The following is a 24,891-nucleotide window of genomic DNA, read 5'->3' as shown; positions in this document are numbered from 1 at the left end:
GAATTTTTTTGTTCTACTTACTATTTAGTATTTATTATCACAAACAAAATAATTTGATGACTAATTGATTATATATGCTTGCAAACATTTATATAATCGCTAACAATCAATCAAGCCTTAGCAAAAAAAAGATATAATCAATAATCAGTTGCATAAAGCCAATAATACTTAAAATACTAGTCAAAGTGACAAACTGAAAGACTAGCTAAATTCAAAACAAACTCTAATGTCTTGCAGGCTCAATAAAATCCAAACAAAAACTTTAATGTCTTGAGAGTACATACTACAGACTAACTAAATCCCAAAATAGTGAAAATTCTATTAAGTCCTATCACATAGAAGACCCAAAAAGCTCTTCAAAAATAATATTATCACGAGTAGCATTACATTATTTGTAGCATCATTAGCATTTCCAATAGCTTCATTAGGAATTGCATACTCGTCATCCCCATTTCCACGTTCTTCATATACCGGAAGTTTTCCAAAATATTCAAGATCGATGGCTTTTGTATCTCATTTCAAGATATTCACAAATTAAACGGTGAATTACTAGCTATGTTTCCAACTAAGGCCTTTTTTTTTTTAATTTAAAAAATCCAGATATTATAATTCGGCAATAATAATCCGAAGAAATTCACAAATTATAGGGGGCAACTATAAACTAAAGGGTAACTATTGTAAATATTGAGGCATTTGAGGGGGGTGTATGACAAATAGCAAGAGTCCAAAACGTTTTGTATAAATAGTCGGGACCATTTCAACTTTTGTCTAATGGAATTATGGAAACACCCATAATTGAATTCCGATGTGTAAGTTTCCTTTATCTCTTTTTTTCATCTACAATTTTAATATTTATTATTAATTCATCATAAAAATCAGAACGAATTCAGGTTTATTAATTAAATATTGATTTGACGCTTTTTATATTGTTGATTTGTTTCGTGATCTTATACATTTGAAACGTTGAATAATGTTTATGGATTGAATAATGTTTATGGATTGAGTTGATTTTGGGAATATTGGTTTGTTAGTGAAATTCCGGATTGATATGAATGTTTATGTTGTTTGAGGTTTGGGGGATTCGTTTGTTATAGTTATACACTTTGATTTTTTAATAAGTTATTAATGTTTGCTGATTGATGGTTTTCGCGCTTCTGGAAATTTCTTTTGAGTAGTATTGTTTGTTTTTTGATTGTTAGAAGGATGTTATTTGAAAAATGAAGTACAACAGGAGTGAGGGAGAATCTTCACAAAGAAGTAACAAGAGAAGTCATTAAAATTGCATATACACTGATTTTAAAACTAAATCCTGGAAACCTCAACCGTGAAAGTAACTAAGTGAATCAAGTCTTTAAGAATAGAAAGTATAAATTGTTTGTCACTTTATTTAATTTTATAAAGAATCACATAGTCTTTAATAATTTTATTCACTTCCTGTTTCTATTTACAGCTGAGTTCACCACTTCGGATTCTCCTTTGATTAAGCTGACATATCTCTCTGCTGGACATCTGCTGTTGGGTGTACAGATCAACTGTATTTGTTGATGATAGCGGGTTGACTGCAGCTTACAGAGGCTGCATTTAAGCATGTCGAACATCTTCTGGATGATGCTTAATCAATCATATCATGAAAAATGCACTTTTTCCAACATCTTGTATTTTTGGCAACAGTTTAGCTGTAATCTCTACTTACAACCAAGTGCAAGGCATTGCATTGCCGGTATAAGGACTTGTGGCTCAAGTTTGATAGAAGTTCACTGACACATACTGATCTTAGGACTTGTTACAAATTCAATAATGGAAAGGTGAGCTTAATGTGGTTTGACCTTTTTATTTTATTGATTTCTATAATTATTTTTATTACTACTCTTTTCTTTGGCACCTGCCGTGGGTTGTAATATGGCTTTTACGCAATGGGTTTCAGATACAAACTTATGAATGAACTTGGAGATGGAACTTGTGGATGTGTATATAAGGCACTGAATCTTGATACAAATGAGATTGTAAGTATAGAAGTAGCATTTAAGAAGTAAATTGGGGGTAATATATGGTACTTTGAAAATGCAAGTCGATGTGCTTTTTGATTTTTCTACATACAGGATTCGTGGTCACTTCTATGATAGGATGTAACTTCTATGTTCTTTGCAATATTTACCGAAAACTTTTGGAATTAGTTGTGAAGGAAAAGATGACGAATACTAGTCTATTTCTAGTCCATAATATAGTATACTGCACACTTGGAAATAATGCTGTACTACACATTTAGAAAGAAAGCTTACTTATTGTTCACACTGTTAAGGAGGGAAAAATATACAAAGTGAGGTGACAAACACCGATTTTTAGAAACTGTGTATTTCCTTTGAGTTTGAGTACAACATCCAGTAAACCATGAATATCAGGATTTGTTTTGTATCTGTTACTTTTCTACATTTAAGTTCCCTAGATCTCTTCATAGCTAAGTTATTTTGACACGGACACGTGTGTCCATATCCAACACGGCCAAATATAAAAACTGAGGTATATCACATACAGGATGTGTCAGTGTCGTGTCCAACACGGATGCGTAGATACGTATCCGACACGGTTTATTTTTAAAATATGGCGTGTCCATGTAACATTGCCTCATAGTGCTAAAGGTGCCTTCATTTATTAGTAAACACTATGTTATATATCCAAAATGTTGTAAAGGTCATGTTGTTCATATATTACACTGATAATAAAAAAAGTGGAAGAGAAGCGAGTATAATTTAACTGTTTAATATTCTGGTTTTTGTATAAATTTTTTGTTAAGACTTTCTTAGAAAGATATTGAGTTCAATCTAAATAGTGAGAATTATCATACTGATGTGTGTTCTTACTCAAGTAAACAATATTACCTGTTACCCTTTATTGGTAAAGAGATTGAATGTGAGTGCACACCCATGGCCATAGGTTGCAATAAAGAAAATGAGGAGGAAGTTCTGCTCTTGGGAGGAGTGCATGAGTCTACGTGAAGTTAAGGTAGGTTAAGAATGGTTTTCTATCAATTCGATTCTTACCTGTTTTATTTTTTGGTAATTTTTTTTGCAAGCTTCTATATCTAGAGAATCAAATTTTCTATCTTGATTTGGGCCAGGCCAGTGATGTTGAAATATAATTTTTCCATTTGCAGTCCCTTTGTAAATTGAATCACCCCAATATTGTTAAGTTGAAGGAAGTTGTTCGGGAGAATCAGGAGTTGTTCTTCATCTTTGAGTACATGGTAAGGTCTTGAGATTTACAAGTTTAACTGCCTGAAACTTGGATTTAGTATGTGATGAATTGATCTAGAAATTTAGCATCATATCATTTTATGGATTTATGGCGATAAGATGTAAGGTTTGTTTTCTTTTCAATGCAATTTTGACCGTTTTTATATATAGTTTATTCTTATCGCCATGTTTCCAGGAATTTAATCTTTACCAGATCATGAGAAGTAGGCAAAGCCCTCTCCCTGAGGCGGATATACAAAGCCTAATCTCTCAAGTGTTGCAAGGACTTTCATACATGCACAGCAATGGATATTTTCATCGGGATCTGAAACCTGGTATTTTTACTTTGTATTGAGTTCTTTCACTTGTTTAGTAAACATCTATTTCTACGCATTCACATAAAATACAAGATTATTTGTATGGGAAGTGATAAAAAAAAATGCGTGCCTTCAGAGAATCTGCTGGTGACTAACGACAAAATAAAGATTGCTGATTTTGGATTGGCAAGAGAAGTATCATCAAAGCCACCATACACTGACTATGTTTCTACTCGCTGGTGAGAGTAGCTTTGAACTGTATTACCACATTTTCTGCCATCCATGCAAGTTGGTTTGGGCATGATAAACATTATTTATCATTTCTCCTATCCTATATCTGAAGGTACCGAGCACCAGAGGTCTTGTTGCAATCATCATCATACACTCCTGCTATTGGTATGTGGTTCCTTACCTTTTCTCTAAATCAAATAATCCTCGATTAATCAATCAAATATTTTAAAAAATAAAATTAATAAAAAAAATCAAAATAAATCGTCTATTGTGATCCAAATAATTTGCATGTCAAAGTCTTCTCCCTGCACAAACAACTAATGGTCTTGAAAATTTTTGTGGATCAATAGCAAGCTCTTTTGCTCTCGATGTGCAAGCTAGCACGCCTAAGAATGATTTTTCTACTTTCATAAGGCATCTGTATTATCATTTTTCGTACTTTCGTTGAGGAAAACATGTATTGATATCCCTGCCGGTGTGCAGATATTGGTTGACATATACCCCTGAAGTTAGTCATTTTGAAAACAAATATGTGCATTTTCATCAGGCTTAACTATTATTTGTTATATTGCCATTTTTTTTGCTAGGAGTAAATATTGTTTGTTTTATCTATTGCCATTCATGTACTACTAGATTGATGTAGGTATTCTTATATCTTTTCATTAATCGAGTAATAATTGATTTGCAGATATGTGGGCTGTTGGCGCAATTTTAGCTGAGCTTTTCACGTCATTTCCTATTTTTCCTGGTGAAAGGTATTTTTATTTTCCAAATCTTAGGTGTCCTTTGTTCTTTGCATGGATATGAAATAAATTTTGCTTGGTGAATAGTAGAAACAATTTTGCTTTCAAACCAATGTGCAAAGATAATTGCACAATTACATGTAGCTAGCATGAGGGAAAATAAATGCACAACAGCAGGCTGCATGCTTGTGTCCAGCCTGAATTGGCAGTTTGATGAGCTCAGAAATTCATCAGAGCCATCAAGAAATTTTATTAGCTTCTACCTTGGCTGCAGTGGGTTTAGAGGGATGCCTTCCCTTGCAATAGAAAGATGTTTGTTAGTGGATAAGTTCAAACTTCAAAAATATCTAGAGTGGAAGAACAGCGGAGTGAATCTTTGGTAAAAACAGAACTGGTACTAAAGATTATTGGTGTGCATTTTCAGTGAAGCAGATCAACTTTCCAAAATATGTTGTGTTCTTGGTACTCCAGATTGGACTAGCTTACCAGAAGGACTGAACCTTTCAGGGATAAGTAACTGTACTCTTACAGAGGTCTGCTCTTTGGTTAACCTGTTAATTGGATTGTTAATGATATCCTATTTTGTATTAACAGTTTCTTTCCTGTAGGTTTCGCCTGTCAATCTTTCATTTGTCGTTCCGAATGCAAGCATGGAAGCAGTTGATTTGATCACGGTAAGTGTTGGTAGGATAATGAGATTCCGCATGTAGTCTTTTCTGCTAATACTTAATTTACTCTTTTTGTACTGAATATGTTTCCTTTGGACTATTGGCAGAAACTGTGCTCTTGGGATCCACGTAAGAGACCTACAGCAGAGCAAGCACTGCAGCATCCCTTTTTCCATGTAATACTCTATGTTAAACTTGTTGTTTTACCAAACTGAACATTAAAGGAACTAACTGTCTAACTCTTGCACTGGAATAGGTGCAGATGTGGGTTCCTTATCCCCTCTTGGATCCTGTCAAATCCAAGCTAGATCACAATGGTGAGTTGCTTATGAGTACATTCTTGGATACCCAATTCAACATCCAATATGTGTAACGCACACTGTTTGTCTCTTTTATATCTTTTACTGTTTCAACCTTAGTAGGTGCAAAGCCAAAACTTGAGTTGAGTTTATGGGATTTTGATACTGATTCAAACGACTGCTTCCTTGGATTAACATTGGCAGTAAAGCCTAGCGTTTCTAAATTTGGTAATAATTTTCACTTGGATCTGATATTTTATAGTGTAGTTAAATGATAGGTTGCTTCTCTGTCTTATAGATTGACAATAAAACTGTTAGTGATTTCCTTATTCTTGCAGAAATGGTTCATCCTCTCTCTCAAAATGCAATGGAGGTGAGTGTATGTCAATTTGCCTCACATCTGTATCATATCTATGAAATTTACCTTCGACTTGCAAGCATTTTATGTATTATGGCCAAAAGGAAGTTGTTATCTGAGAAAACAATTACCCTTGCAGGAGATAATGTTTTGCTCTGGTTTCCAGGACCACTTAAACCAGTCAGGTAGTTTTCTTGTCCGATATGGCAATATCTAATACTTATGAATCAACAATTGGAGAAAGATTTAAAATTAGATTCAAGAAAAAGTACAGGTAGTGATTGGTGAATTCTCGACTGTTTAAATTGTCCATGAGCTGGTCCATGTACATTGGCCCAATGCTGCTTGAAATCCCTTGTCATATTAGAATTGCTAGCCTGCTAGGTTAACAGGGAATCATATGCACTCCAGTAAATTTCATTCTCTCCTACTCTGCTACTAATGACAGTGGATACCCTTTTTGTCCTCCAGCTTGGTGGTCCTTACTACCTCCCAGTCAAAATGGAACCAATGGGCCAGTCGATTCTTCCTTGCCGTCATCCTATTTTTTGAACAGGTGAAAAATGGTTCCAATCTGTAAGTTTTCATTGTTTTGTTCTCCAATTTGCTTCGAGTTCTGTTGGTTGGTTAGAACTTTATGATATTCTTTGAGATGATGGTGGGGTTCTCCTGAGTGTTCTCCATGCAGTCTTGAAGACAACTGTTATTTTTTTCGGGTAATTGCTTGATTTGGCCATGATAAATGCACATTGTGCTCCAACCGGCTACGCCATTTTATTTTTGACCTTTTTGCCCTTGCTCTAAGAACAATAAAATTTCTCTCTCCTCCTGCAACACTCTATCCTTTGAAATTGTTGTTCTTTCATGATTCCCATAATTTGATGTGTGCAAGGATAGCAACCGCAACCGCAACTGCACGACCACAGTGAGATGAGCGATTGAGATTATCTTAACTTTTGAAATTAATAATTGTATTTTCGTCTAGTTCATTTTAGATATATGGTTGAGTTTGGTTTTTGGTTAGACCCTTTTTGGTTATTGTAATTTGAAAAACTTGAATGTTTGAACAGAAGTAGTACGATAATCATTCATCAAAAACAGAAATAAATATCAACAAGGAACAAAACAGAAAGAAAGAAATGGTCATTCTTCAAAAGAAAACAAAACATTGAAAAGCAAAAAACAGAAAGAAAGAACATCAGTCACCCTCTTTAATGTCCTCATCCTCGTCATCTGCCTCATCATTTTCCTCACTCACCCTCTTCAATGGCTGAGGGACCCTTACTGCTACGATAGAAAGGGTGATGATGGGAGTTCAAGTGATGGTGGTGATGAGGAAGATGGTGAGGCAGATGACAAAGAGGATGAGGAGAGTGAAGAGGTGATTGATGTTGTTTCTTTATGTTTTCTTTTGAAGAATGACCATTAAAGAATGAACAAGAATGACCATTTCTTTTTTTATGTTTTGTTCCTTGTTGATATTTCTTTCTAATTTTGATAAATGATTATCGTACTACTTCTGTTTAAACATTCAAAAATTTCAAATTGTAATAACCAAAAGAGGTCTAACCAATCTCGTAACCAATCTCGACCATATATCTAAAATGAATCAGACGAAAATATAATTATTAATTTAAAAAATTAAGGTAATCTCAATCGCTCATCTCATTGTGGTTGATCTCTATAAAATCGTGCGGTTGCTATCCTTGTATACATCAAATTATGGGAATCATGAGGGGACAACAATTTCAAAGGAGGAGAGAGAGAAGTTTTCTTGTTTTTAGAACAAGGTCAAAACCCGTTGAAAATGTCAAAATAGCAGGTGCCAACTAGCAAAGTTGGTAAAATTTTTGGGTGATGATACCAGAGGTTTGGGGCTCGAACCCTGCCAGCAACAAAGCGTTATTGATCTCATTTAAAAACAGGCTTACCAATAAAAAAAAGGTCAAAATAAAATGGCGTGGCCGGTTGGAGCACAATGTGCATTTATCATAGCCGAATCAGGCATTTACCCTATTTTTTCTTCAATTCAAAGCACCCCCTAGTTGAGCAGCTATCATCAGGTTAATTAGTGTGTAATGTGCGCTACCTATGCAAGAGAGTTAAACATTTAATTATAGTTGTTTCTTTTTTGATGGGTTATGACCTCACCCTCACCCTTCTAGGAGGTTACATGATGCCTAATGAATGAGAACCCTAGCTAGAGCATACCTTCGAGACTCGAGCTTCAGGAGAAGTTCATCCAAATAGTACTACTTCAGCTTCAAGTGGCAATGAAGAGAGTCTTTGAAAATAAGCAGCGGGATTGAATTTTTATAGTTTTATTTTGCTTTTTAAACCATTTTATCCTCTTGACACTCTGCAAACCAAACACCTTATCCTGTTTTAGTTTCTAGGGATCTCTAGTTATAGTGTGAAATGCTGTATATTTGTCATGTACTAGATATTCATTTGTGTGGCTGCAGTCAGCTTTCTTGTCCAACAATTGAAATCTCGCAGCCGGAAGGATCAACCATTTCATCACTTCAGTCTAGCATCCTAGACAGACCATTTCAGATCATGCCTTCACCTTTGCAGCAAGGTCATTTCTATGGATGATTGTAAAGTTATTTGGCAATTAAATTATTTCAGATCATGTCCTCACCTTTGCAGCAAGTTCATTTCTATGGATGATTGTAAAGTTATTTGGCAATTAAATTATTTTATTTATCGTAGTTCATACCATTTGAATGATTGATGTAATAAAGAGACTGTTAATAGAATTTAATACTCCTTTCTCTGTGTTTGGTGGGTTGTATTTTGTTATCCACGCTACCTCACAGTTTGATGAGGGCACAAGCATAGGCGTAGAATGTGAGTTTCTTGTTGTGGAACACTGAAGACTTATGCCTACTGAAATTGAAGAAGCCGTCTTTAATATTACGAGGGAGAAACTTGCATGAAAAACGAGCAGTGGCTGGTGAGATTGTTGTAGTCTAAACTCTTTACTGCAAACCAAGGTTCGGGAGAAATTTTAATTGTTGATTCTCGTTTTTCATTTGAATCAAATTAAACTTCGCAGAAAAACGGGAAAGTTTGCTCCCTCTTTGAACCACAAGTCTCTAACAGTCTAGCAAATACTAATTTGGGACAATGTACCCATGCCAGGCATCACACTGACTTCACGAGATACTGAGCATTGTGTTTAGACTTTAGAAATCCAACACATGCAAGCCATATTTCAGAACGCAAATCCTGCCAGCATTTTTCAGTTGATTTTGGACATTTTTCAGTTGATTTTCAGAAGAGCAAATGGTTGTTGCAACCGTTTTCGTAAGCTGGCTGTGCGAATCCTTTGCCTACACACATGTCCATTGCAACTTTTTCTGCGGATCTCTTTCTTAATCTTCAAGCAATTTTGCTGCTGAGAACATTTTTAACAAACTTCGCGTCCCTACTTCACACGCTACACGAGGAGGATTGTGGTACCATGTTGGAAATGTTAAACAATCCAACAATTTACCAAGGTTGGCATTGAACTCCAGACTTAACAGTTTTTAAAGAAATTAGTAGTTTTGGTGATGAGTCGTTAAACAGTATTTAGTTACACCAATAAACCTGGAAGTTGATATTCCATTCTATCTTTTAAGTTCACGAGCGTGAGCAAATAATGAATCACCTGTGATACTTCATGATATATCGAGATATTCTGAGGGGGTGAGAAAACACTAAAAGACACAACAGAGACAGAAAATCATTGTAGTTTGAGACTTTGAGCAATAGATAGTAACTCTTGCCAAAACATTGCCTAATCACAGTAGATAAAAATTCTTCTCAGAAAGAGATAACAAAAAGACCAAATAAAAATGATAACAAGAGATGCAGTCTATAAACTGCTGCATCAATCACATTGTTATATCCAACACATCCTCAACATTATTTGAAAACCCAAAAGAGTCTTACTGTTGAAATTCCAACATAGACCCATACCCTCCATTCTTCCCACCGACACGAAAATCAAACCTACCAAGAAAAGCAAAATCCGTTCAAACTTCCACCATTCCCAACTTTCTCACTCTCTCAGTACCTGTAGGCAGCAGGCTTGTAAGGACCCTCAACAGGGATGCTAATGTACTCAGACTGGTCGGGTGTGAGCTTGGTGAGTCTAGCTCCAAGCTTTCCGAGATGAAGTGAAGCAACCTTCTCGTCAAGATGCTTGGGCAAAACATAGACCTTCTTCTCATACTTGCCTGTGGTCCTCTCGTTCCACAGCTCAAGTTGAGCAATCACCTGGTTAGTGAAAGAGCATGACATGACAAAGCTAGGATGACCAGTAGCACATCCCAAATTCATGAGCCTTCCTTCAGCCAAAACAATGATACCCGACTTGGTATCAGGGAACACCCACCTATCTGTCTGAGGCTTAATAGTAATCCTCTTCACACCAGGGAAAGTTTCCAAACCATGCATATCAATTTCATTGTCAAAATGTCCAATGTTACAAACGATAGCATTGTTCTTCATCTTCCTCATGTGATCAACCATGATAATATCCTTGTTACCAGTGGTGGTAACAAAGATATCAGCATCAGCCACAACATCCTCAAGAGTCAAAACTTGTAGACCTTCCATCAAAGCTTGTAGAGCACAAATTGGATCAATTTCTGTCACGATAACACGTGCTCCAGCTTGCTTCATTGACATGGCACAACCCTTTCCAACATCTCCATAACCACAAACAACTGCAACCTTTCCAGCAATCATAACATCAGTAGCTCTCATCAAACCATCAGGTAGTGAGTGACGGCATCCATACAAGTTATCAAACTGTTACACAACAACATATAAACCATAAATCAACCCAATAACATATATAATTTAATTAACAAACCCCAGATCTAGATATCAAAATTAGATCTAATAAAAAAAAAATTACCTTGCTCTTAGTAACAGAATCATTAACATTAATAGCAGGGAAAAGAAGAGTCCCATTCAATTGCATCTGATAAAGCCTCTTAACACCAGTAGTAGTTTCCTCAGAAACACCAACCAATCTCCCCTTCATTTTCTGATACCTTTTAGGATCAGTCTTCAAACCATCCCTAATAATAGTCAATACAATTTGAAATTCCGCATTATCAGTCGAAGCCGGGTCGGGTAATTTACCAGACTTCTCAAATTCCTCTTCAGCCTTAACACCTTCATGAATTAAAAGTGTAGCATCACCACCATCATCAACAATAAGATCTGGACCACCACCAACACCCCAATCTAAAGCTCTCTCAGTACACCACCAATATTCTTGCAATGTCTCACCTTTCCAAGCAAACACCGCAGCACTATCACGTGCAATAGCAGATGCAGCATGATCTTGTGTGGAAAAGATATTGCATGAACACCAACGGACTTGTGCACCGAGGGCTGTTAGTGTTTCGATTAAAACTGCAGTTTGAATTGTCATGTGGAGTGAACCTGTGATTCTTGCTCCTTTGAATGGTTGAGATGGGCCGAATTCGGTACGGCAAGACATTAGTCCTGGCATTTCGACTTCGGCTAGCTCGATTTCGAGACGGCCGAAATCGGCTTGGGACATGTCTTTAACTTTGTATTCACGACCGGTGGAGGTTTTCTCAACTGATAAAGAAGAAGCCATTGTGGGAAGGGGGGGGGGGAGAAATGAGGATAACTCTCTCTGGATCTGGGATATGAAAGTTTTGGGGGAAGAGTTGGAAGAGAGAAAGGAGAGTGGAACGAGGGATTAGGTATGTGGGATGTGAGATATATATAGGGTTTTAGTTAATAGATCGACGGTTCAGATTTTATTGTGTAGGTGTACATTTTACTTTTTTATTATTATTATTATTATATTTTTTGTTTTTTTAATGATTTTGGGAATTAATTAATTAATGATTTACTGATTTGGATATTTTAGCGGTGGATCTGTGAGATCGTTGAGTAGAGGAAGCGAGGAGAGAGGTGGTAGGTCCCACGTGTGTTTTTAACCTTTTTTTTAGTCATCCAGTCTGCCATCTTTCTTTGTGGGGTTGGTGGGTTGCCGTGACTTATAATTATGAAATAAAACTGTGATTATTAGATATTTAGATGCTAATATGATTTTCTAAGAGCATCTTTGAGATACTATTCTAGCATCAAATACCAAATTTCTAATAATTTGGTATTTTCAATAATTTGATGTTTTTTAATCTTTAGAATAGACACATATTAATGAAAGAGCATGTCTTCCGTGCGCATGATGTATGGGTACGCAGGAATGAGGGCCTTTGGATCAGTACTTCTTTATTGAAATACACCCTCATCTCTGTGTGTGAGTGGCCCAGATTCATTCTCATTTTCTCTCTCCTGCCCACACTAGATTTACTCTTAATGAAAATACCAAAAAACATCAAACCAAACACCAAATCAGTCAAAATTTGGTTCCAGTTTTGGTGTTGTATCAAATCTCTCTTGTAGAAATCGTACAGTTTTTTAACACCCCACGAGCTTGGGCTAGAGTGTGGACTTTAATCACGCGGTTTTGCAATTTGGAAAGAGAAAAAAGAATAAAGTTGATGGATTTTTAAGATGGGCTTCAGTAGCGCGGTTTTGAGAAAGCCGTGTGAACTATATAGCGCGATTTATCTAAAACCGCGTCATTTGATGTCAAATATTTAATGTTTCTTTTGAAGTTGGATGGTGTTTTTTTGGTTTGGTTAAAAAATTTGATAATTTCTTAGTTTCTCTTGAAGATGCTGATATTGCTGAACAAAACTACCCACTGTCATGCTTAGATTTTAAATAGAGAATACCTAGTCATGGTTGGGCTGGTCATAATGTGAATAAAATTTACGTATAGCTGCTAGATGGATATATGCCCATGTTAGTAACTTGGTATCCGTCAATTCCTTTTTCAGCAGTGACCTTTAGTTGGTGAAGGTGCGTCGGTATCATGCTTCTAACTCCTATGATAGGCCTATCAAAGTCTCTTTGCTTTTCATTTTCTCTTAGTAGGTAAAATAAAAAATAAGCATAGGAGTGGAAGAAAAGAAACCCAAATCTTTCAGATCCAATTATAAAGTACAGTACGTCTTCGGGCTTGGTAGGTTAGTAAGTTGGTGGGCGGGTTCTTCTCTAAAACAAGAACGCAACCCACGGAGACTAGGTGAGGTGTGTGTTTGCTTCAAAATTTCTTCAGTAGTTCACAGTCCAAATGTCCAGTAGCTCAATATTAAGCGTGGCAACCGTTCATAGTTAACGTGGGCTGTCTGCTTGGCCCACGTGGAGCACGATATTTTTATTAATCGAATAGTTGCCTTAATCAAAAGAAAGTGCACTTCCACACTGTTGAATGCAGAATGCTCCAAAGTAGTGGCAATTTTGTAATGCACATGAGATTCTTATATATAGTTTTTTTTTGGTAATATAGTTCTTGTATCATGGTCGGAGATGACTTTATAAAAATGAAAATCAGCGAACAAAAATGCTTAGGTTTCTTTAAAATGTTTAGCAAATTTGTATCAAAATAGTTGTGAATGCAAGCTCACATCTAAATACATTTAATCAATCAAATATATATATAAATTTTGTCGTAAAGAGTTGTTATATTTTAGTAATGTAAAATCCTAACGAAACTGTCAATATAAATTGACAAAATGACATTCCATTATGATTTTACGAGTTGACCTAACGCTAACGTTGCCAAGTCAGTGACTCAGTGTTGACTACTGAGTACTGAGATGGCATCCATTTTAAATTGTACATTGTCATTATGTGAAATGGTTTGGTTTGTAACGAATTCTAAAGCTCGCCAAATTCAGTTAAAAATAGTGTTGTTGAAATATTAGATGCATTTTTATTCAAATGGATAAACCACCATCTTCACCAACTCTTTCGGAGTTGGATTTGGGTTGTGATTTAGAAGTGGAACTCTATACTTCAAGTCTTGAACAACAAAAATTAAGTCAAAAAGTAGGCTCCAAAGTACCCAACAAAATGAAAAACGAAAGAAGGTGGATTTTGGTAGACTACTGATTGTTGCACCAAAAAAAAAAAAAAATGCAATCAAAGACAAAAACAAATGAAGATTGTTAGTCAATATATGTTCTCATTTTGTGGACAAAGATTGGAGAGATACGAATGGGTAGGTGTGAGGGCGTAAGGCACAAGTCAAAATTATAAAAGACATAAAAAACATCCACACTTCCATAGCATCATTTTCTTTATATTTTTCTTCTTCCTTTTAATATTGTGAAAATTATAACTGAGTTGGTGTTTGGATCTTCACTTCCGCCTGATTTAACGCCAACCAACCCAACTCCCTGTTAGCTCACTGAACGAAACTTAAACAAAAGTAATAAACTCATGTGTCATCATCATCAGTGGTTGGTGTTGTTTAAAACCTTAATAACAAAATATCTAAATTGCCCTTTGATTATTCGTATATATTATCAATATTAAATTGTCATTTGAGCAATATATATGATAATATAGTAACAAAATGATTTATTCACTTCCCCTTGTATGATTTTCAATAGAACCTGCGGATAACCATTTAAAAAAAGTGGAGGTGCATTTTTAATTATGGCAGTCCCCAATTTTCAATTGTTTTACACTTTTACACTCATATATTTTGGTAGTTTAACTTATAATGATATACAGATGTACAATAGTAGTATATAAGTAAGACTTATAGTGATACAAGTTCATCCATCGAAACCAAGATAAAAGCATAGGTAGATGAGTAGATCACTAGATCAAAATAGAATTACAACTATCTAACAAATTCTTTGCCACATTAAGTGAAACTGTGGAAGTAAGATTGATTGAAATACCATGCCACTAATTATTGAAAAAAAAAATACAGTGCTTGTAAATTAAAGTTGGTTTTACTATTTTAGCACCCGAAATTAATTATATGATTTGAGCAATATATGATAATATAGTAACAAAATAATTTATTCACTCCCTTGTATGATTTTCAATGTTAACATGGTACTATGAACAGTTGAATAGAACATTTCCAACCATTTTTAAAAAAGTGGAGGTGCAAAATTATTTGTGGCATTCCCCACTTTCAAACAAACTCTTTTACCTCATATATTTTGGTAGTTTAAACTCTAAAGTATATATTGATTGAAATAGTATGGATCAAAATATCACCGGTATATTCATCAATATATGTCGGTATTTTAGTGCAAGTTCATCATCAAGATAATTTCTAGATCATATCATAATAGAATTACAACTATCTAACAAACTATTTGCAAAACCATTTTTCATCGGAAAAAATATATCGAAAATTAAAGTTGGTTTTAAAACTTTATATCACCGAAATAATTACACTATATTGTTTCGATATTTATGATAAAAACAATTTGATTTTTGACGCTTTTGCATAAATTTGATGTATTTTCGACCTTATTGCAGTTTTTTTTGATGTATCCGATATTTTTCGATATTTTATAAGTAATTTAGATTCTTGCCCACAAAAAAAAGATATAATTTGATATATATCCGATATATATCGGCTTTGGATACACTCGATATATTAACCGACATATGAATATTTTTTGGTCCTTGATTAAAACCATAACAAATTATCGAAAAAAAATACCGTGCCGGTAAATTAAAGTTGGTTTTACTGTTTTAGCACCCGAAATTAATTACACTAAATTGTTTTTCTCTGTTATGCAAAAAACAATATCAATTATAGAGTACGCAGGTTGCATATGTATGCAGGTACGAGAGACCTTGATTGCAGTATTTTTTGGCGCAATACACACTCACCCCGCCTTGATAAGTGGTCTAGATTCTTGCCCACACCTCTCCTGCAGGGGAAAATAGATTTTCTCAAAAAACAAAATAAATGAAAATCACATAAAAAAAAGAAAGGCTAAAATAGTAACTTCCAGGAATACCATTTCCCTATAAAAACCCACTCCTTTCATCCACAAACCCCTGTACCACATCCATTCTTCTTCCCTCGAAAAGAGCAGAAAAGAGGAGACGTCTCTTTTTCATTTCTCCCTCTCTCCCCACATAATGGATCCCGTTAACGTATGGGGAAACACCCCTTTAAAAACAGTAGACACCGAAATTTTCGATCTAATAGAGAAGGAGAAAAGAAGACAATGCAGAGGCATAGAACTAATTGCCTCAGAAAATTTCACATCCTTCGCTGTTATCGAAGCACTAGGTTCTGCATTAACAAACAAATATTCCGAAGGCATTCCAGGTAACCGATATTATGGTGGTAATGAATTTATCGACGAAATCGAAAACCTATGTAGATCTCGTGCTTTAACAGCATTCCACTGTGATCCAACCAAATGGGGTGTTAATGTTCAGCCATATTCAGGTAGTCCAGCAAATTTTGCTGCATATACTGCTGTTTTGAATCCACATGATAGACTTATGGGGTTAGATTTACCATCTGGTGGGCATTTGACACATGGGTATTATACATCTGGTGGGAAGAAGATATCAGCTACTTCTATTTATTTTGAGAGTTTGCCTTATAAGGTGAATTCAACTACTGGGTATATTGATTATGATAAGTTGGAAGAGAAGGCTTTGGATTTTAGGCCTAAGTTGATTATTTGTGGTGGTAGTGCTTATCCTAGAGATTGGGATTATGCTAAGTTTAGATCTGTTGCTGATAAATGTGGTGCTCTTTTGCTTTGTGATATGGCTCATATTAGTGGCCTTGTTGCTGCTCAGGTATTTTTTTTTTTCAATTCATGCATTTCGATTCGATTTGGTTGGATAGAATAGATCTGAATATTGTTATGATATAAAGATAATATAGTTAGTGAGGTTATAGATGTAGATCTGATTATTCATTATTTAATTTTACATGTATTCCTATACGCTTTGTGAAATGACGGATTGTTATGTGTGCGAAATGGGTTGAGGGTGAAGAGGTATGAGATCTTGTGATCCGTAATGGAAGAGTATGCAAGTCTATTTGCAATTGGTTCATTTATCTGTGATCAGGGTCCAAAGAGTTTATGAGATTCAGTTATATGATTTATATCTAAATGTTATATTAGAGAATGTTTATTATAGTAAATTTAAAGCCATGCCTCATTTCTTTGTGCCATGTATTTGTGGAACTGTAAATGTCATTTATCAATTAACAAGTTTTTCTGGATTCATCTTTTATGTGACCTTTTGTGTACAGTTTGGCCTACTAAATCTTGTGATAATATTTCACAAACATTTTTTTAAAACCGATTTTATTGTTTTTCAGGAAGCTAACAATCCATTTGAGTACTGTGATATTGTGACAACCACAACTCATAAGAGTTTGAGGGGACCTAGGGCTGGCATGATCTTCTACAGGAAGGGTCCCAAGCCCGCTAAGAAGGGTCAGCCTGAAGGTGCTGTTTATGAGTTTGAGGACAAGATCAACTTTTCTGTTTTCCCCGCCCTTCAAGGTGGTCCTCACAATCACCAGATTGGTGCACTGGCTGTTGCTCTGAAGCAGGCTAATACTCCCGCATTCAAGGCATATGCCAAGCAAGTTAAGGCCAACGCAGTTGCTGTTGGGAACTACCTTATGAGCAAGGGATACAAACTTGTCACTGGCGGAACAGAAAACCACCTTGTTCTGTGGGACCTTCGTCCTCTTGGCTTGACTGGTAAGAAGATGACCATGTTTATTATTCTTAATCTGATAATTAGGTTAAGTTAACTGTTAAACAAATGATAAATAGCCAGGGACTTGAAATTCTTCTTACGGTTTTGGTCTTCAAATTTGTAATGTGCAGGTAACAAAGTTGAGAAGCTTTGCGATCTATGCAATATCACAGTGAACAAAAACGCTGTTTTTGGTGACAGCAGTGCCCTGGCTCCGGGAGGTGTTAGAATTGGTGAGTATTTTTTTTGGCATCATGTCTCTGCTATTATATAGTTTGAGTCATGTTACTACACAGTTACACTCATAGTACAAAATATCAGGATATGGATATTTATCGATACTCAATTTTTGGATATGTATCGTGGATATATCCCTCTCTTTGGGGATATTTGACATTGTTTCACATGCAAATATTGTGGATATATCTAGAATATCGACAAATGTCGTAGATATTGTGGATATTTCTTGATATATCATGATACATTATTTATATTTATTTGAAATATAATGGTAAATATTAAATAAAATTGTTATATATACAAAATATCATTAAATATATCCAAATATCGCAAAATATCCCCAAATATCACAAATATAGCAAATATCGTCAAAATATCACTGATATTTGCAGTAGTATATATCTCTGAACATATCGTGATATTTATATATCTTTCTCTGAAATCTGGATAGATATCTCCAAATATCGCGATATATCGGGATATTTTGTACTATGGTTACACTACACAGTTTGTAGGAAGCGGTACTTTTCTGCTATTAAGACTGAAAGATCTTATATTCAGTGACCTCAGTTGCTCAAGCTGTATATTTCTACAGTTTATTATGCTTCAGGTCCTCAAATGTAGCTTGATATTTCCAATCAGGTCAACCATTTACACATGTTATCTACAGGCACCACATGCATAAGCTTCTTTTGCATTTTTTTTGCCCCATGTCTGGTTGAATGGGTATGTTGCTTGAATGTCGTTCTTTTAGTTTTTTCATCCCATATAATGTTTTTAAGTGCCAGAGCCCAAATGTTGGAAACTACCGACACACTTAATTAGAGTTTTGTATATGGTATCTGTTGGGAATGTGGTCCTGAGTCTCGACACTATTATGGCTTTTGGAGACTGATAAATTATCTCACATTTAAATTCCATAGCCATGGCAATCCTGCTGGTAGTTACATTATTGTGCATTCTGCCGACAAATGTAAAATATGGTGGTGTTGAACCTTTGACAATATAACTTATTTATTTGGGTAATCTTTCAATAGGTACCCCTGCTATGACTTCCAGAGGTTTGCTTGAGAAGGATTTTGAACAGATCGGTGAGTTCCTCCACCAGGCTGTTACCCTCACACTGAAAATCCAGAAGGAACATGGGAAGCTCCTGAAGGACTTCAACAAGGGCCTGGTAGACAACAAGGACATTGAAGACCTCAAAGCTGCAGTTGAGAAGTTCTCAGCATCCTACGACATGCCTGGCTTCTTAATGTCAGAGATGAAGTACCAGGATTAAGTGAAAGAACGTTGCAAATGTTAGTTAGCAGGCTTTTTTGAGCCAACAATTTTCTCTTTTACGTGCCTATAAAGTATCATGGAAGTAACTTTGTAACTTTTTTTATGTTGTATGTCGGGGCTTTCTATGGGCACCATCTGAAACCTAAAACCTTTGTTTTTTTATTTTATTATTCACATAGTCAGTCACTTGGAATTTTCAGGACATGGCTTTGCTGAATCATATTTGCTGTAATCGGTCTGATGTTTTCCATGGGACATCAGTGTAAAACCAAGTGTGCAGTTCTTCTTGAATAAAGAAAGGTAGCTTGGAGTTGAAAATTTCTAGTCCTGCAAAAATCATTCTACTAGCAACTATGATGCCTTGTCTAATTTACAATCAGATTGTCCAAGATGGAAATAAATTCATTCAAAATTACAATCAGATTGTCCAAGATGGAATTAAACGTTCAAAATGACTACATATTTTTATATGGCCCAGCAAATGGCACGGTGTTAGCTGGAGAAGTGGAGAGTATACACCTAAAAGAAAGGCCCCTCCCACCTTTTTAGAAATGGCCCATTTACTCTACCAGACCTGAGATGCCTCAGATTTCATGTGAGACTCCTCAAATCAAGCAAACGAGGCCTATTTACACCGTCCAATTACTTTTCCAGTGCATTCGAAGAATGAAAATGAAGTATTTTGCTCCAGAAAACAATACTGAAACAGAAATAAACAGAACTATTTTGCTCCAAAAAACAATACTGAAACAGAAATAAACAGAACTGTTTTGCTCCAGAAAACAATACTGAAATATAAGTAAACAGAACTGTATTGCACCAGAAAACAATACTGAAGCCGAAGTTATTTAGAAGTGTGTACATAGTAATTAGCTGGACAAGTATAATCCAAATGTATGTCAACTCTCAAATACTAAAGTAAAATGCAACTGTTCTATTTGACTGCACACCAACTCCTCAAACAGCCAACAATGTTGACTGAACTCAGCCAACCACAGTGACAACTATAGGTAACAACCCCCTGCTCACAAAACACACAATCACCACAAAACTGAAACATTTCATTAGTTGTTGTGCGCCTCAACAAACTGGAAACATATGGCAAAGCCCATGTAAGCTAACAACACAAACACGCCTTTTACCACGTAGTTATCTTACACGAAGTCAATGCCCCGAAAAGTGAGCTGATCTGTCCGATAAACATTACTCACTCTGCCTCGGCCTCAAAATCTTAAAAAACAAAAAAAAAAAAAACAGAGCCAAGTCTTTTCTTCTCTTGGTCTCTTTCACCAACCCCAACAAACCCAAACCATGGAAGCTAGTGGTCAAGGCAGCAGTGGTGGAGGAGGAGGTGGTGGTCCTGCACCGTTTCTATTGAAAACATATGACATGGTGGACGATATATCAACAGATGAAATAGTGTCGTGGAGTGCAAACAAGAATAGCTTCGTTGTGTGGAACCCACCTGAATTCTCCAGACTACTTCTTCCCACTTTCTTTAAACATAACAATTTCTCCAGTTTCATTCGGCAGCTCAATACTTACGTAAGCAAATTTCTCAAATTTTGATTCTTTTTATATAAACTTTAGTTTCTCAGTTGTTATTTTGTTGCTTAGTTTATTGAATTAGACCCTTAGAAGTTAGTTATAGTTGGAGTTATGGTTGCCTATTAGTGGCTGGCCCATTAACAATGCAAGAAGCTTGTTTGCTTTTTTCTGATACAAGGAATTGACTGCTGTTTTGTTTACTCTTTAATTGTTTGGAGATGGAACTGAATAATAGTGTTTGTGATTTTAGTGTAAATGTTTTCTCTATGTTCGACACTTTAGAGGGCTTCGTTTTAAGTTTTGTTCTGGAATATTTACAAACTAACAGTGTTGTCTGGTTGAGAGAATTGTAAATGGTTCAAGTTTGAGGTCTTTGCTGGATATATGCTGAACATGTGGAAAAATCAACAATGCCTAAACCTTTTTTGTATAATGCATGGCAGTGGGGAGTGAGCGGAGCTGCGGAGAGAGAGAGAGTTGGGTGAAGGAGAAAGGGTATTGGGGGCAAAGAAAAAATGAGAGAGACTCACGAACATCAAACAATTGACATTCTCAAACTTGTTAATCAAATTAATCATTCAACATAAACCTTCACAAAACCTCAATTCCAATATGAAAAATTTAAAACATCATCGAAACTTCGAAACCTCATCAATCTTTGAGTGCAAAGCTGATTCCCTCATCAACTAGCAGATGTGTCTACTACAAGATTTATTCCTTCTACCGTCTCTAAGTGCATTAATTGGTCAATGTTACTCCAAATCAATATTACAATTGACAAAAACAAGCTAAATATTAAAGAATACTCACTGAGTCACCAGCACTTGCGTCCAGCACTCCAACGAGACAAAAAAGTGCAACGACAACAACTGCCCGATAACGGATTATTCCGATCATTAACTCTGATTAAAAAACAACAAAATTATATATTCGGACAACACCATTTCAAATGAAGCTTCATTTGTCCAACTCAAGAAACTGACATTGGAAAAAAAAACGTACCTTTAGTTTGACCAAACACTTTTTCGTCTACAAAGAGTGGAAGATGGTAAGCTGTTTTTGAGCTCAATGGGTATTAGAGAAATTTGAGATGGGGTTCAAGAATCAGTCATGATTTTGTTCTTCTCCAACTTCTTTCCACACACCCATGCGGTGTTCAGTTTATTTGGTCGGAATTATGGAGAGACGTGTCATTAGGGAGAATTATTGTGATTGATTGAGTGGGGGAGGAAGAATAGAGAGGAGTGATTGACTGAGGAGAAAGAGAGGAGAGTGTTATGGCGTAGAAATGAGAAATGAGAGAGAAGTTGAGGACAGACAGAAACCAACCAAGCAATGTTCGCTCCGCTCACTTGATTATATAGGTTTTGATTTAGTAGTTGGTGATAACTTGTTTTGGAGAGTTGAATTGAGGAATCAATTATATTGTTTAGAACTGAATTCAACTATTTGCAATCCCTTTAAGGGCGTATTGTTTTGGTTTTTATAATTGAATTTTAGTGTAAGGAAATTGAGAGCGAATTAGGTTTATTTACTAAAAATGAAATCGGTGGTTTGTAACTGTATTTGCATTTGTATGTATCAGGGGTTTCGAAAAGTTGATCCAGAGAAATGGGAGTTTGCTAACGAGGAATTCATAAAGGATCAGAAGCATTTGCTTAAGAACATTCACAGAAGGAAGCCTATTCACAGTCATTCTCATCCTCAAGGGTCAGAGGATTCAGAAAGAGCAGCACTAGATGATGAAATAGATAAACTTTCTAGGGAAAAGACCTCTATTCAGACCAATCTTTGGAGAGTGAAACAACAGAAGTCCAAAGCAAAGGTTCAGTTGGAGGAGTTGGAGCATAAGGTACAAGAAATGGAGCAGAGGCAGCTGGGCATGATGAACTATTTGGCAAGAGCAGTCCACAATCCTACTTTTGTTGAACATCTGGTTAGAATGGGCAGTTCCTCTCTGTATTTCTCAGCAATTAATAAGAAAAGGAGACTGCCCAAGGATGATTATGTTCAGGATCTTGCAGAAACTAGTTTCATAGACGATAACAACACTAAGTCTGTTTCAAGCCATGTTTTTCAGCAGAATTTCTCCAATAAGCTGAGACTTGAGTTATCACCAGCTGTCATGGATACTGATTTTCTCTCTCGGAGCACACAAAGCTCCAATGACGATGGAGTGAGTCCACAGACGAGAACGACTGATGAAGATCATATTGATACAAACATGAGAACAGAAGCTCTTTTGTTGGTACCTGAAACATTGGAGTTGTCAGATACTGGTACATCATTTTCTTTGAGAAAGAATTCTTTGTTGTCAAGTCAAGTGAGGAACAACAATTTGGCTTCTACTGGAGATGGTGATGGTCATATTCCTTGCCATTTGAATCTGACACTTGCCTCTTCTTCACTGCAAGTCACTAGCAGTCAGTATTCAACTACAGCCCCTCAGTTAAATCATGACAATGTTACTATTGCTGAGCTTAGTTCTTTTGCTGATGGTAAAGAAGGTAATATAAGAGATGCTGGGACTAATAGAAATATCACTGATAATGATCCAACCATTTCATCTTCGCAAGAGGTGCCAACTAGTAAAAAAGGGCATCCAGCTGCTCCGGGCCGAGTGAACGATGTATTCTGGGAACAGTTTTTAACAGAAAGACCAGGCTCTTCAGAGACTGAAGAAGCAAGTTCTAATTTCAGAGGGAGCCAGTACGGTGATCAAGAAGAGAGAAGGGCAGGAGATGAAAAGTCATGGAGAAATATAAATGATATGGAACAGCTCAAGCTCTAAATGTTTATTCACGCTTAATCTGCACTCTCAGCCTCGTCAAATCATTATCCCTCGAGTTACATGTAAGATTTCACATCCTGCTTGGCTGTAAAAATCTCTATTATGTTGTTGCAACTTAACACACTTAGAATTAGATGCCAGCCTCTCTTTGTATAACACCGACCATAACTTTAATTAATAAAAAAGTTGCTAATGGGAGACAAATACTTTGTAAAGAAAACGGTAAACTGTTTTAATCCAAGTATCAAAGTTAAATTGTATATCTGATATTTGAAAGCTTCTTGACATTTTCCTTTGTCTTTTCCATTATCCTGGCTTCACATTAATGGAAGGAGAATATGTTGAACTGTTTCTCTCTCATAGTTTTCTTATATTGCAACTTTTAACAATCTCTTTTGGGAGTTTTGAGCTGAAAATTTGAAACTGTATGCTGTTTTGACTGTTAGACCATGATATATTAAACCATGTTTTATAAGCTCTGGTGCTTGGCTCAAACTTAAAAGTAAAACTGTAGTCCTGACTCCCGACTAGAGTAGTGAGCAGAACTGTAGAAGTTGCTGACTAGCTGACAATAATAAAGGCAAAATGTATGTGTGAAAATCAATCTACTATATTAAGCTGTCAGGAATCAGGATTGGTGCATATGCGCATCCTGACTCCCAAGGAACGAGTTGGTTACTAATTTTTAGACTTTCCCAAATTTCTTCCTTTAGAATAAAATCATTCAGTGCTTGGAATCCATGTTTCAAACCCTGTGCTCTTTATATTTTCATCGTCAGAACGTGCATGCCCTTGTACCTTTGTATGGAGTATTTCATCTCAAGGAGTAATTAGTTAGGCACTCTATCTCTACTGCTTATAAGTGGCGTGGTTGAGTTAGCCATTTGAGCTGTGTATTGGTTCTAACAATGCATAATTTCGTGCCACATGTTATGGCTAGCCATTTGAGCCTATTTTTGTGTTCTGTGTTTGTCTTTTTGTGTGTTGTTTTTTTTGTTTCATAATTTTTTGTTGGCTCAAAAAAAAAATAAAATAAAATAAAAAAAATAAAAATGAGAGAGAGATACCTACCTACGTGGGCTACTTAGTTAGAATATATACATGAACAGCTCTTTCACTGACAGACTTAAGGGTACATTATCAGAAATAAGTTTATCTGAAAAATGGAAGGTGGTATAAAAAATCACTTGGATTTGTCATTTTCTTATTCACAATGTTATTGCCAAATGTGCGACCAATTAATGTTGAAAGATATCTCGAGAACATTTAGGGAGATGTTTAGTGGACTTTAGTTTAGAAGATCGGAGATCGTTCTCCAATCAAGATGGAGGCATGGAGCTATTCGTTTTGTTTCAATAGCACTTTTAGCATTGCACTAATTTTGTTGGCGTTTGTGAAGAAGATTTGGTGTTCGCGAATCATCTTGTTGAAAACCCAGGTGAACTGAATGGGCCACAGCTACTGGTAATCCAATCAATACACTCATAAAGCAAAAGGACATGCTTCCATGTGATAGTGGGCCCTTAGACAAGGTTTGCAATAAAGTCTCTAATTGTGGTGGTGTTG

The 24,891-nt window shown here is 35.9% G+C and overlaps 4 protein-coding genes and 1 long non-coding RNA gene across 13 annotated transcripts; 3 read left to right on the top strand and 2 right to left on the bottom strand.

Annotated features, from left to right (window-relative positions):
* Positions 1-686: 686 nt before the first annotated feature.
* Positions 687-8,619, top strand: MHK (Protein kinase superfamily protein). Of its 9 annotated transcripts, none has more exons than XM_086562219.1 (18): positions 687-809; positions 1,451-1,805; positions 1,925-2,003; positions 2,932-3,000; positions 3,152-3,241; positions 3,427-3,565; positions 3,684-3,786; positions 3,891-3,943; positions 4,467-4,533; positions 4,946-5,054; positions 5,130-5,195; positions 5,297-5,365; positions 5,446-5,506; positions 5,612-5,716; positions 5,827-5,861; positions 5,986-6,031; positions 6,318-6,402; positions 8,312-8,619. In XM_086562219.1, the coding sequence occupies exons 2-18, from the start codon at positions 1,798-1,800 to the stop codon at positions 8,442-8,444; spliced, it is 1,317 nt and encodes a 438-aa protein (XP_086418345.1). In that variant the 5' UTR covers positions 687-809; positions 1,451-1,797; the 3' UTR covers positions 8,445-8,619. The 9 variants fall into 9 exon arrangements, with proteins under 9 accessions (XP_086418345.1, XP_086418348.1, XP_086418347.1 ...); XM_086562222.1 differs by having other exon boundaries at positions 699-809; positions 5,452-5,506; XM_086562221.1 differs by having other exon boundaries at positions 699-809; positions 5,452-5,506; positions 5,609-5,716.
* A 951-nt stretch (positions 8,620-9,570) lies between these two features.
* On the bottom strand, positions 9,571-11,577 carry LOC147500612 (adenosylhomocysteinase). The gene is made up of 2 exons (XM_086562216.1): positions 10,762-11,577; positions 9,571-10,652 (listed from the first exon to the last, which is right to left on the bottom strand). The coding sequence occupies exons 1-2, from the start codon at positions 11,476-11,478 to the stop codon at positions 9,906-9,908; spliced, it is 1,464 nt and encodes a 487-aa protein (XP_086418342.1). The 5' UTR covers positions 11,479-11,577; the 3' UTR covers positions 9,571-9,905.
* Positions 11,578-15,779: 4,202 nt separating this feature from the next.
* Positions 15,780-19,304, top strand: SHM4 (serine hydroxymethyltransferase 4). The gene is made up of 4 exons (XM_086562215.1): positions 15,780-16,541; positions 17,074-17,464; positions 17,594-17,695; positions 18,740-19,304. The coding sequence occupies exons 1-4, from the start codon at positions 15,864-15,866 to the stop codon at positions 18,982-18,984; spliced, it is 1,416 nt and encodes a 471-aa protein (XP_086418341.1). The 5' UTR covers positions 15,780-15,863; the 3' UTR covers positions 18,985-19,304.
* Positions 19,305-20,029: 725 nt separating this feature from the next.
* Positions 20,030-23,614, top strand: AT-HSFA5 (winged-helix DNA-binding transcription factor family protein). Its single transcript, XM_086562214.1, has 2 exons — positions 20,030-20,531; positions 22,120-23,614. Exons 1-2 carry the CDS (start codon positions 20,298-20,300, stop codon positions 23,323-23,325), a joined length of 1,440 nt encoding a protein of 479 aa, XP_086418340.1. The 5' UTR covers positions 20,030-20,297; the 3' UTR covers positions 23,326-23,614.
* Positions 21,311-22,113, bottom strand: LOC147500610 (uncharacterized). Its single transcript, XR_015196424.1, has 2 exons — positions 21,537-22,113; positions 21,311-21,403 (listed from the first exon to the last, which is right to left on the bottom strand). It is a non-coding gene; the product is annotated as an uncharacterized LOC147500610 (long non-coding RNA).
* Positions 23,615-24,891: the final 1,277 nt, after the last annotated feature.

The sequence above is a fragment of the Coptis chinensis genome, chromosome 5, assembly GCF_015680905.1.
Source record: "Coptis chinensis isolate HL-2020 chromosome 5, ASM1568090v1, whole genome shotgun sequence".
NCBI classification, from domain to species: domain Eukaryota; kingdom Viridiplantae; phylum Streptophyta; class Magnoliopsida; order Ranunculales; family Ranunculaceae; genus Coptis; species Coptis chinensis.
Note: the sequence above shows the minus strand (reverse complement) of the source record. Positions and strands in the feature narration are given on the sequence as shown.

Excerpts from the sequence above, each read along its gene's own strand:
- MHK (XM_086562217.1), top strand. Across the intron at positions 3,001-3,151 it reads TGAGTCTACGTGAAGTTAAG|TCCCTTTGTAAATTGAATCA; the intron begins GTAGGTTAAGAA and ends TTCCATTTGCAG. Across the intron at positions 3,787-3,890 it reads GACTATGTTTCTACTCGCTG|GTACCGAGCACCAGAGGTCT; the intron begins GTGAGAGTAGCT and ends CTATATCTGAAG.
- LOC147500612 (XM_086562216.1), bottom strand. The coding sequence starts at position 11,478 with ATGGCTTCTTCTTTATCAGTTGAGAAAACCTCCACCGGTCGTGAATAC. Across the intron at positions 10,653-10,761 it reads ATTCTGTTACTAAGAGCAAG|TTTGATAACTTGTATGGATG; the intron begins GTAATTTTTTTT and ends GTTGTGTAACAG.
- SHM4 (XM_086562215.1), top strand. The coding sequence starts at position 15,864 with ATGGATCCCGTTAACGTATGGGGAAACACCCCTTTAAAAACAGTAGAC. Across the intron at positions 17,465-17,593 it reads TCGTCCTCTTGGCTTGACTG|GTAACAAAGTTGAGAAGCTT; the intron begins GTAAGAAGATGA and ends TGTAATGTGCAG. Across the intron at positions 17,696-18,739 it reads TCCGGGAGGTGTTAGAATTG|GTACCCCTGCTATGACTTCC; the intron begins GTGAGTATTTTT and ends ATCTTTCAATAG.
- AT-HSFA5 (XM_086562214.1), top strand. The coding sequence starts at position 20,298 with ATGGAAGCTAGTGGTCAAGGCAGCAGTGGTGGAGGAGGAGGTGGTGGT. Across the intron at positions 20,532-22,119 it reads TTCGGCAGCTCAATACTTAC|GGGTTTCGAAAAGTTGATCC; the intron begins GTAAGCAAATTT and ends TGTATGTATCAG.